The 9,670-nt window shown below is 45.3% G+C and overlaps 4 protein-coding genes across 4 annotated transcripts, besides 14 other annotated features; all 4 read left to right on the forward strand.

Moving 5' to 3' along the window:
* Positions 1 to 9,670: a sequence feature (heterozygous, non-Esmeraldo-like haplotype).
* Positions 455 to 489: a repeat region.
* Positions 708 to 738: a microsatellite.
* Positions 797 to 819: a microsatellite.
* Positions 1,096 to 1,122: a microsatellite.
* Positions 1,455 to 1,493: a microsatellite.
* Positions 1,716 to 1,739: a microsatellite.
* Positions 2,275 to 2,300: a microsatellite.
* Positions 2,389 to 2,425: a microsatellite.
* Positions 2,637 to 2,714: a sequence feature (T-rich).
* On the forward strand, positions 3,182 to 3,460 carry Tc00.1047053507033.4 (hypothetical protein, conserved; the record flags this gene model as incomplete). Its single annotated transcript, XM_801004.1, has 1 exon — positions 3,182 to 3,460. The coding sequence occupies one exon, from the start codon at positions 3,182 to 3,184 to the stop codon at positions 3,458 to 3,460; it is 279 nt and encodes a 92-aa protein (XP_806097.1).
* On the forward strand, positions 3,736 to 5,631 carry Tc00.1047053507033.10 (hypothetical protein, conserved; the record flags this gene model as incomplete). Its single annotated transcript, XM_801002.1, has 1 exon — positions 3,736 to 5,631. One exon carries the CDS (start codon positions 3,736 to 3,738, stop codon positions 5,629 to 5,631), a length of 1,896 nt encoding a protein of 631 aa, XP_806095.1.
* Positions 6,685 to 6,749: a sequence feature (A-rich).
* Tc00.1047053507033.20 (histone H3 variant, putative) lies at positions 6,779 to 7,234 on the forward strand (the record flags this gene model as incomplete). The annotated part of the gene is made up of 1 exon (XM_801003.1): positions 6,779 to 7,234. The coding sequence occupies one exon, from the start codon at positions 6,779 to 6,781 to the stop codon at positions 7,232 to 7,234; it is 456 nt and encodes a 151-aa protein (XP_806096.1).
* Positions 7,467 to 7,554: a sequence feature (A-rich).
* Positions 8,018 to 8,043: a microsatellite.
* Positions 8,232 to 8,265: a microsatellite.
* Positions 8,618 to 9,670, forward strand: Tc00.1047053507033.29 (extracellular receptor, putative; the record flags this gene model as incomplete). Its single annotated transcript, XM_801005.1, has 1 exon — positions 8,618 to 9,670. A coding segment is annotated over one exon (1,053 nt), but the record flags the coding sequence as incomplete, so codon positions are not given.

The following is a 9,670-nucleotide window of genomic DNA, read 5'->3' on the forward strand; positions in this document are numbered from 1 at the left end:
ATCTGGAGGAGTCGACATCGTCTTCATCTGATGGCAAGCCCCTCACCGAAGAGAAATTCACCATTTCCCGTGAGGTGGCTTCTGAAGTGAAAGCCCTTATGAAAGCATTGGATTTTGAAACAACTCGACCAATCACTTTGAGTCTTGTAGCGCCTTCTTTTTTCTCGCTTAACGCGTCGCCCCATGCTACGGTCCTGAAAAAGAACACTACACCCTCTACCAGTGATTAAACCCTTTTTATGTGCGCATGGGAATTTATAACTCCACACGTTACTTGAATTGTTTTCTCCTTTTTTTTTTTGCTTTCGATGCGTGTAAACATATATTTATATTTCTGTAGGCATGAAGCAATAGCGTTGGCTGGAAACCGGGAGGAAATTTTGACAAGAAACAAAAGCTCACAAAATACCGATAACTATTAAAATAAAATTTAAGCTACATGTGTGTTAGCGGTAAAAAAGGAAGAAAAAAAAGAAAAAAGAAAGAAGGGTGCCTAAACGTACCAAAACAAAAAAAAAAGTGCATAGCGTAAATAAGGTGTAATTTATCGGGTACCCGTGATCTTTTCATGTGATTTGGGGGAGGGGAGGGTCTTTATTCGGTGATGACTGTGTTGGACATGCGTGCGTGTATGTGTCTATCTTGTGATGAATTAAGGGAATGGAGTTGTATGTGATAAATTCTCATTTCTTGCCTATTCGGCCCTGTTTTTTTTTTTTTTTTTTTTTTTATTCTTTTCCATTTTATTTGTGTGAGTGTGCATTTGTGCGTGTTTCTTTACTTGCGGTAGGAGTTTTTTTGTTTTGTTTTGTTTTGTTTGCGGAAGGCAAAATGTTAAATTGGCGTATGTCAATAAACAAGGCGGAAAACACCCCTGATTGTACCTTCACTTCTCCACAAACTTTTTGAGAGGAACTGCTGCCTTCGTTTTTGTTTTATTGTTGTTGTTTTATGAGAAGAAGAGGCGGGGGCGGGGGCGGGCGAAAGGGGAGTTTGCTTTCCGAGAGTCCGAAGAAAAGAAATAAATAAAAAGAAGAAAAGAAAATAAACCAGTCTGGCCTTATTTTTCATATTCTTTTTGCATTGGACGTATGTACATATACACACACACACACACATACATAAATAAATAAACAACAAAAAAAAAGGTGAAATAAAATAAACTAGACTTTCTCTTTATAATATAATTGCTTGTTTGTTTGTGCTTCTGACTGCTGGCGAGAGCGAGTTATTTCCTTGGAAAAAAAAAAAAAAAGAGAGAGAAAAAAGAGCTCATCCACTCACTCACCCACCTCTGGCGGGCGCAGAGACGGCAGGCCAAAGACCGCTTCTGGCACCTCTTTATTTACGCCAATTTGGAAACGGCATTGAGTGGCAGATGTACAGAGCCCAAAAAAAAAATGTAATGTATTTTTTGCCGTCTTCTCTCAGAGCGCGTTGTCTTTGCGCCGTGGCTCTTCTTTTCTTTTCATTTTCTTTTTTTTTTTTTTTTTGCCGACTAGAGAATGAAAGGGAGGAATTGAATACGGGGACGGGAGTTGTTCTTGATCTATCTACTTACCTACCTCTCTATCCCTCTCTCTCTGCTTGTGCGTGCGTGTTTGTAAGAATGGGAGGCGGATACATGGGCTTTTTACTCCCATGTGTGGCGCTTCTTTCTTTCTCTTTATACGATGATGCGGTTGTTGGTGAATTTTGTTTTTTCTCTCTTTTTGGTTGTTGTTGTTGTTGTTTTTGTTTATATTACCGTCTTTTTCTTCCACGCCGTTTTCTTTGGGAGTCAAATATTTTCTTCTTTTTGTACACATGCGTGCATCAATCTTACATTAATTCTTGCTTACTGTCAATTGTGTTTGTGTGTGCGGGGGTTGTGGGGGGTCGGAGTACAATATTTGTGCGAAACAACGGAAACACACGTGTTGCGGGAAGAGTTTTTTTTCTATATGCATTAAAGAAGCAAACAAAAAGAAAGAAAACAAGAGTGTTAGTAGTATTTTTGCAGAGAGAGAGGGGAGGAGGGGGAGGGGATTATTTTGTAAGACGCAAAAGGGGGGTTGACCCCGCATGTCTTCCTCTCTGTCATTACGTTAAGTCGGAGGTTGTTGTTTCTTACGTGCAAGCAGGAGAGGGATGGGGTGGTATTATATGCAGCAACAAATTAGGGAATAAGAAGAAAAAGAAAAAAGAAAGTTAATGAATGAATTAGGAATAAAGGACGGAAATGGAAGCGCGTGGAAAGGAGGTGTCTATTTAACTTCATGTGGCTTCCACATACTCTCTCTCTCTCTCTTTCTCTCTCTGTGTGTGTGTGTGTGTGTCCTCTTCTCCCCCCCCTCGATGCATGCATGAATGCTTGAGTTTATTGATCTCAACACCATATGATTGTAATTTGTTTTTGTCGTTGTTGTTGTTTTTGTTTTTCTTTCCATCCTCTGTGTCTTCACGAGCCCCTTCACCCTGCTTCTCTCTCTCCAGCACGCATGCCCTGAAATTAGAGCCATACGGAGAAATGCGGAGCAATGGGGCAAAAAACTGGAGAAGGGTCTTGGTGATTATGATCAGTGTATTATTTATTTCCCCCCACCCCCCTACACCCCCACCCCCCTACGCCCCACACACACACAAGCGTACCGCCCTGTTTTGGTTGTTGTTGTTGTTTTTGTGTTTGTTTGTTTGCTTCTTTTTTTTTTTTTTTTGCTGTTATTATTTGTGTTGTTCTTCTGGCGATCCTATTTTCTCCGTAGAGCTTTGTGTGCAATTGGCAGGGATGCCTCCGATGGCCCACCAACCCCACACGCAAAGGATGGTCTTGCATCCGTCCTTTATATATTCTCGCTTTCCCCGAATGCCTGCACGCTCTGAACCGCAACCCCCCCTCCCCCTCCTTTTTTTTCTCCATTTTTATCTGCTGTTTTGCTGTTTCAGATTTATTTGCGTCTGTTGTGGCCGTGAGGGGAGAATCCGCGCGGTGTAGGAAGGTGCAGCTCCGCTCTGTGAGTTGCAGGGTGCGTGGACACGCAACAATCTGACAAGGATACACACGGGGTACGGGTAGAGCGTGAGGGAACAGGAGACGCACCCACAGAGAGAAGCAGGGTTAGGGAAGGAGAAGAAAAAGGAAAAGAAAATTGTAAAAAGGGGGAGTAGCTTCTCCGAAGAGTGAGAAAATACATATATATATATGCAGACATTTTTTTCTCGTTTTGTTTTATTTACGATAGCCGTCGTCGCGACGACGGCGCTGGAGACGGAGGGCCAAAAGAACGTCCAAGAAAGCCCCGTTGCGCCCGATGTTCTTACACCAATGAGCCCCTCTTCGCAGTGTTATCTGATAGGTGTCGTGAGCTTTTTTGTGTTTGCTTTGGCAGCTCTTTTCGGTGTGCGTGCACTGATGGAAATAGACTACAGCGACGACACGCTTCTTATGGTGGAGGTGGCAGAGTCAGTGGACGAAAAGTGAAAAGGTTGAGGCGTACTAAAAAGAAACATTTATGCACACGTATTAGGGTGTGTGTTACTTTTTATATTTTTGGTTACTTGTGTTGTGCACATACCCGCTGCTGCCTTTTTTGGTTAGGAAACGTCATGTGGGAAACTGCCTGTCAATGGGATATCGGCTTCATGATTTTCTCTCTCTCTCTCTTTGGTTTTATTGTGGCGGTAGCGTCTTGTTAGAATCCTTTTTTTTTCTTTCTTAAATTGTGGCGGTTTCAGGTGAGGCAAAAGGCCTTGGGGATGGGGGAGGCAAATGGAATTCAGGTGGGTATTAAACTCCTTCTCGAAGACAGGGACAACTTCCAGCGATTGGCGCAGCTCCCATCTTTGCGTCTGCAGGGCGAAGAAATTTACGTGGATTACTTTTTTGATTTTCCCTCGCGAATTCTGAAGCAGAACAGTGATGTGCTGAGGCTCCGAGTACCGGTAGCTGCGGGGGAGACGGCGACGCAGAAGCTTTCTTCTCTGGCGTTGAAGAATAATAACAGGGTGGAGAGAGGAGACCAGATGTATTTTGCCAGCCATGTACACAAACTACCGGAGGCGGTCAAGGACGAGATTCTCAGTGGTGTGGACCTCATGGAGGTGCTGAGGCGACATTGCTCCCACGCGAGGGAGGACTCAAACGCCCCCATCAATTGCATGATTCAAAAGCTGGAGTCCCTTGAAAACATGTCGGGCGCAGCGGAGCCCATTGAAATGGTGGGATCTCTAAGTTCACACCGCAGGGTGTACCATTACGTCTCGCCGGACAGTTATGGGAATGAGACGGGAACACACGAACACGCCCTAAGAGAAAAGAGTCTCCTGCAGGGTGCAAGCATTCGTTTAGATGAGACAGACTTTCCTTTCGGAAAAAAATATGAAATTGAAGTGACGGAAATTACCGATCCTGTTAATGACGTTCGCGAAGAGCTGGAGCACTTCCTACAACTACACCACATTAAGTACAGTAGGAGTTTGGAAAGCAAGTCCTCACGGTTTATGAAGTACTCGGAAGGATTAAGAGCCCCTTCTCTGGATATCACTGGGGTACACCTCTGCATCATGGGCGCTGAAGGCTACAATGAAGTTCTCAGGTGGTTAGAAAACGACTGTCAGACCGCCGCCGTCATTCCATTGCCTTCCGGAATGTCTCAGGGGTCGAAGTACTTGATGTCGCAGGCCGGCGCTGTCAGTGAGTATTTTTCTGGCCGAGGGGAGTTGCCGATTTCATCGCATAACGTGAGGGATTCCGTCTCGCAGTCACTCCGGCATTGGTCCCAATTCTCCTTGCGGGAAGACGTGAACCCTAATGGTGGGGGAAGCCTGCAGCAAGCTGAGGATCATGAAGAGTACCAGGAAAACTACTACTTTGATGACGCGGTGGAAGGAACCTTGAGGCAAAATCACTGTGTTGTGGAATTGCGATGCATCAATCAGGGCGCTGCCTTCATTCTCTCTCTGAAGAAGGATCAGAACGTCGTGAATGGGTCCCAAAATGCCACCACACTTCGAGGGGAAATCTCGGGTGACATAGCCCGAGTTCTGTTACGGGACCCAACGACGTTCTTGAAAACGATGAAAGACTACAACAACGTCGCCAGCGCTCTTTGGAGTGATTTTGGTCTCCAAGAATTGTTTGTAGTTGCTTTCTACCGAAACAAACGTCGTGTATTTACACGTTCTGTCACGGCAGTTCTTCCTTCGTGGATTTTGCAAGATGCGGGACGGCGGCAGATGTCAGATGACGATGATGTTGACGTGCAGCAGTGCAGTGCAAACACGGCGTCGCTGTCTCAATCAATAATTGATCAGATGCCTTTTTTACACATCCACCTGGACCTTACATTACATGATTTCTGTATGCCACCCCATCACTATGCAGCCATCGCTGCAGAGAGTCCATCATGCACGTACGGCACTGTTGCTGCATTCTCCTCAACCAAGCATGCTGTCAGCCTATATGAGGTTGGAGTAACTGGCCTCGCCCCACACTTGCAGGAGTTGGTTAAGCACTGGCTCACTTCAACGATGAACAACCTTGGAGTGGAGTGGAAGCCGGGCAACCTGACAAAGGTGGAGCAGTACCTCGTCCTTTTACTTGAGCGGCAGCGACACGACCAAGGAGGCGTGACTCAGCACGATCATAATTAGGTTAGGGCGTTTGCATATTAATTTAAAATAATAGAGGAAAATTAAAATAACACGAAAGAAAAAAGAAACTGAGGGAGACACTCTCGAAGCGTGTATGAACAAATGAAACTGGAGTCCATAGAGCACATTGTGTCTGTATATATATATGTGGACATGTGGGTGGGGGAAGGGAGGGAGAAGGAAGAGGGCCTGTTCACCAGTGTTCAGCGTACCCTCTCATTCTCACTCTCTTTCTTTTTTGTGTGTTGTGGGATATTTGTCTTCCAAATTGCATTGAAAATTAGGCTGCGACCACGAAAAGTGGCGGTTAAAGAGAGGAAGGCGGTTCCATTTGGCAAGGCGCTTCGCGTCTTTGCATGTTGCCCTGAAAAGAAGCGCAGAGAGGGCCTGTGTGGGGGAGTCAAAAGATCCAAAGAACGAAGGCGGGGGGAAGAAAAAAAATAAGAGCCCAAAAATTTAAAAAAGCGAGGAGAGGCGCGGCGTCCTGTCGCTTTTGTTTTTTCTTTCCGTCCGCTTTTTCATAGATGAGACATCGGACGACTGTCGATGGGGGGGAGGGGGGTGAATGGCAAAGAGAAGATGGAAGAAAAACGGTGTAAAATGGGGAGCCATTCAAAAACGAGAGGAGTGGGCGCAAAAGCCGCGGAAAAGTGGCATCGGCGGCGGTGATGGCGTGCTGCTGCTGCTTTGTTTGGCAACGTCCAAAGTTGGCTCCTTTTTGCCGTTTTGTCGGGTGGTGTTTTTTGGTATAAACGCGTGGGCATGAAACGAAGATGGTCCAAATCATTTTGTGCGTTGAACGTCTCTTTGGCTCAATTTCATTCCTTACATTGTTGAATGTTCATATGTTGTTGTCTTTTGTTTGTTTGTTACCTTTTCTTTTTTATTTAATTTTGTGTGTACTTGCATGCGGTGGGATAAGCGCCTCCCACGGTAAAAGCAGCGGCACACACAGCAACCACGTGAAATAGTAGAGCGGAGGGCTCTCATCAGACACAAATTATTTTGCCTCACGGATCACTGATACCCACAGAAGACCGTGTTGTTCCCTCCAAAAAAAAAAAAGAAATAAATACATACAAGAAACGGAAATAGAAAAAAAAAAAAAAGGGAAGAGACCAACAAGGACGAAAGCAACCCAAAACAGATGGGATCTCTGAAGAAAGTGGCCTCAGTGGAGAAGCATTCGGCCTTTTCATCGGAGTCAAAGTTGCCGAAGCCCCGCAAGAATCTCGCATCACGCAAGATTCATACGGAAGGTCGCATCGTTGCCAAGAAGGAGTCGGCCAGCGCCGGCACAAGGAAGAAGCACCGATGGCGCCCAGGGACTGTCGTGCTGCGCGAAGTACGCCGGTACCAGAGCTCAACAGAGTTTCTCATCGCGAAAGCGCCATTCCGCCGCCTCGTGCGAGAGATTGTGTCGAACTTGAAGGACTCATTCCGTATGAGCGCTACCTGCGTGGAGGCTCTGCAGGAATCCACCGAGCTGTATGTCACCTCCGTTCTCGCTGATGCCAATCTCTGCACATTGCACGCCAACCGCGTCACGGTGTACCCAAAGGACATCCAGCTGGCATTGAAGTTACGTGGGGAACGTCTGTAGTTTCTCTAGATCGTATATATTATATGCAATATATAATACATTGTATATATTGGCCCCTAAATACGAACAGAGAGGTGCGTGTATTTATTTGTGTCTAGCACATATTCAGAGAGTGGAAGAAAGACGCAATATTAGAGAAAAGGAGAAGGGAAAAACAAAACAAAAAAAAACTAGAGGAAAATGGGATTAGGAAGAGCCCTGTTTTATATGGACTCCAGACAAACCGCGACATAAAAAAAAGAAGAAAAAAAAAAAAGTGAAGCCAAAAAGAAAGGCCTATTAAAAAAAAGTAAAGAAAAAAAAACGGAGGAAGAAAAAAACTGCATGGGACATTCACAGAACAACAAGGAACGTATATGCGGATTTCTGGTAAGGGAAGAGTGTCTCCAAGCAAAAATAAAAGAATAGAGAGAGGTGGAGAAGTCTTCAAATGAGAGCGTACATGATAGCGAGAGAGGAGGAAAGGGAGGAGAATGTTTATTGATGTGGTGTACATCATTGTTTGCTTCTTTTTCCCTCCTACAGGTGGAGCAACCCCCAAAGGCACTCACACACAATGACTCCTCTTTGTCGTTGTTGACTTTAATAGAAGTATTATCATTTCTCGCTCATGGCTTTTATTTTATCAGAGAATATCAGACCTGCACTTCAGTGCAGTCATTTTTTACTCTTCTCTCCACCATTTTTGTTGTTGTTGTTTTTTGACGCACAGCGTGAATAACTGAAACAGTCGCAGTTTGCGCTTGGCGCTATAGAGGGGATGTAGCCGGGGTTTTGCTCTTTTTATTATTATTACTATTATTATTATTTTCCCCACTTTTATGCCCGCTTGTGTTGCAAACTGCACGCTCTTTCTAGAAATTAGAAGGAAGAGAGCGTGTGACTCCCTTTTAAGGAGCATCCATGCATCGCCGGTGCAATGCCGCCCCTCATGTGTTTAAAGTGACTCTCCGTGTTGTGCAGCCACCTGATCCTGCCCTTCTGCCTTTTCCCTCCCTTTTTCTTTTTTTCTTTTTCTTTTTTTTTTTTTTCGCTCTTGGCCCGTTGCTGCAACATCCTCTCAGGGAAAGGGGGAAAAGCAAAAAAAAAAAAAAAGACCGCGTGAAGCCCGTCTAAGAGGTGCATTTTAAAAGCAGACGTGGGCTCCGTTAGGAAAATCATTATTTGGGACGAAAAAGACCTGCTGCACCGTAGGCAGGCAGCTCCTTTTGGCAGAGGTTGAAGAAGACATCAACAAACGAAAAGGGAATAAAAAAGGGAAAAAGAAGAAAAAGACGGTGTTGTGTGTTTTTTCCTTGGTTGTTGTGTTGTTGTAGAGGATCTGTCAAGAGGTATTTATTGTTGAAAGCAAGCCGTACGGAAGGAACTCTCCAGTTGTTGACAATGCCGCCTCACTCACGTTGCTCCATCGCTGTGGCCGTGGTGTGCCTGCTTGTGCTGGCAGGGTTTGTCAATAGCCAACAGGAGCCTCTCCGCTCCGCCATTCTTCTCGACCTTCGCCAGACAAAAATGACGAATACTTCACTGCAGGCAGCTATCGATAAGTACATTAACTCCAGTGTGGATATTTCCAAGATGTTTCCTCAAAGGCCCTTCATTCTTGATTCTAATGGTAGTTTACTCTCCGCCCTGGGACACTTGGAACAGCTCTTTTTTCATGAAGAGACATTTATCGATGTTTTGTTTCTTGTAGAAACCGCCGACATCTCGGTTGCTGTTGTTGATGCTTTAAGACGAAACGAAAAAACTGCTGGTCTCACAATTCTCTCAGCACACACATCAAACCCTAAATTGTGTGATGTTGAAACCAATCCAAACACGGTATGTGTTGTGCCGCAAGATATCGTCAATTTGCGTGGTGTGTTAGAAACTGTCTCTTCTGAGCTAGCATGGTACTCCGTTGCCGTTGTGTTCAGCAGTGATGCGTACGGGACAGGGGTGGAGTCTGTTTTGGATAGTCAAATCTCCTTTGCGCGTTCGGCCCCAACAGTTGTCACGAAAGTGTTTATAAAAGTCAGTGGTACTTCTGACGATGATGACGATGTCATCCGTAAGGTGTTGGAATATCGTCCGGCCGGTGTTCTTTGTTTTGTGAAGGAAGACGAGTTCATGCGTCTTCGTGCTGCTGTTGTACGTCTTGGAAAACAGGATGAGCTCTTCTTACTCGGTTCACGCGAGGCAGTCAACGTGCTTGCATTTTTAAAAGGCTCTGTTCAACCACTTGTGAAGCTTTGGGGTGCGCTTTTTGTGTCGCAGTATACATCCGTAGTGAACCTTGTCAAGCAGGGCTATTTTGATCTCCAACAGCTTGACGACTACGGTGCGTATGTTGTGAGTCACCTATTTGACGCAATGCAGGCCGTGACACTGGCTGGTAACATCTCATCTGCATCCATCCGGTCAGTGCGCTTTGATGGCTTGACGGGCACTGTTGCC

This window comes from Trypanosoma cruzi, genomic scaffold (genome assembly GCF_000209065.1).
Source record: "Trypanosoma cruzi strain CL Brener 1047053517087 genomic scaffold, whole genome shotgun sequence".
Lineage (NCBI taxonomy): Eukaryota > Euglenozoa > Kinetoplastea > Trypanosomatida > Trypanosomatidae > Trypanosoma > Trypanosoma cruzi.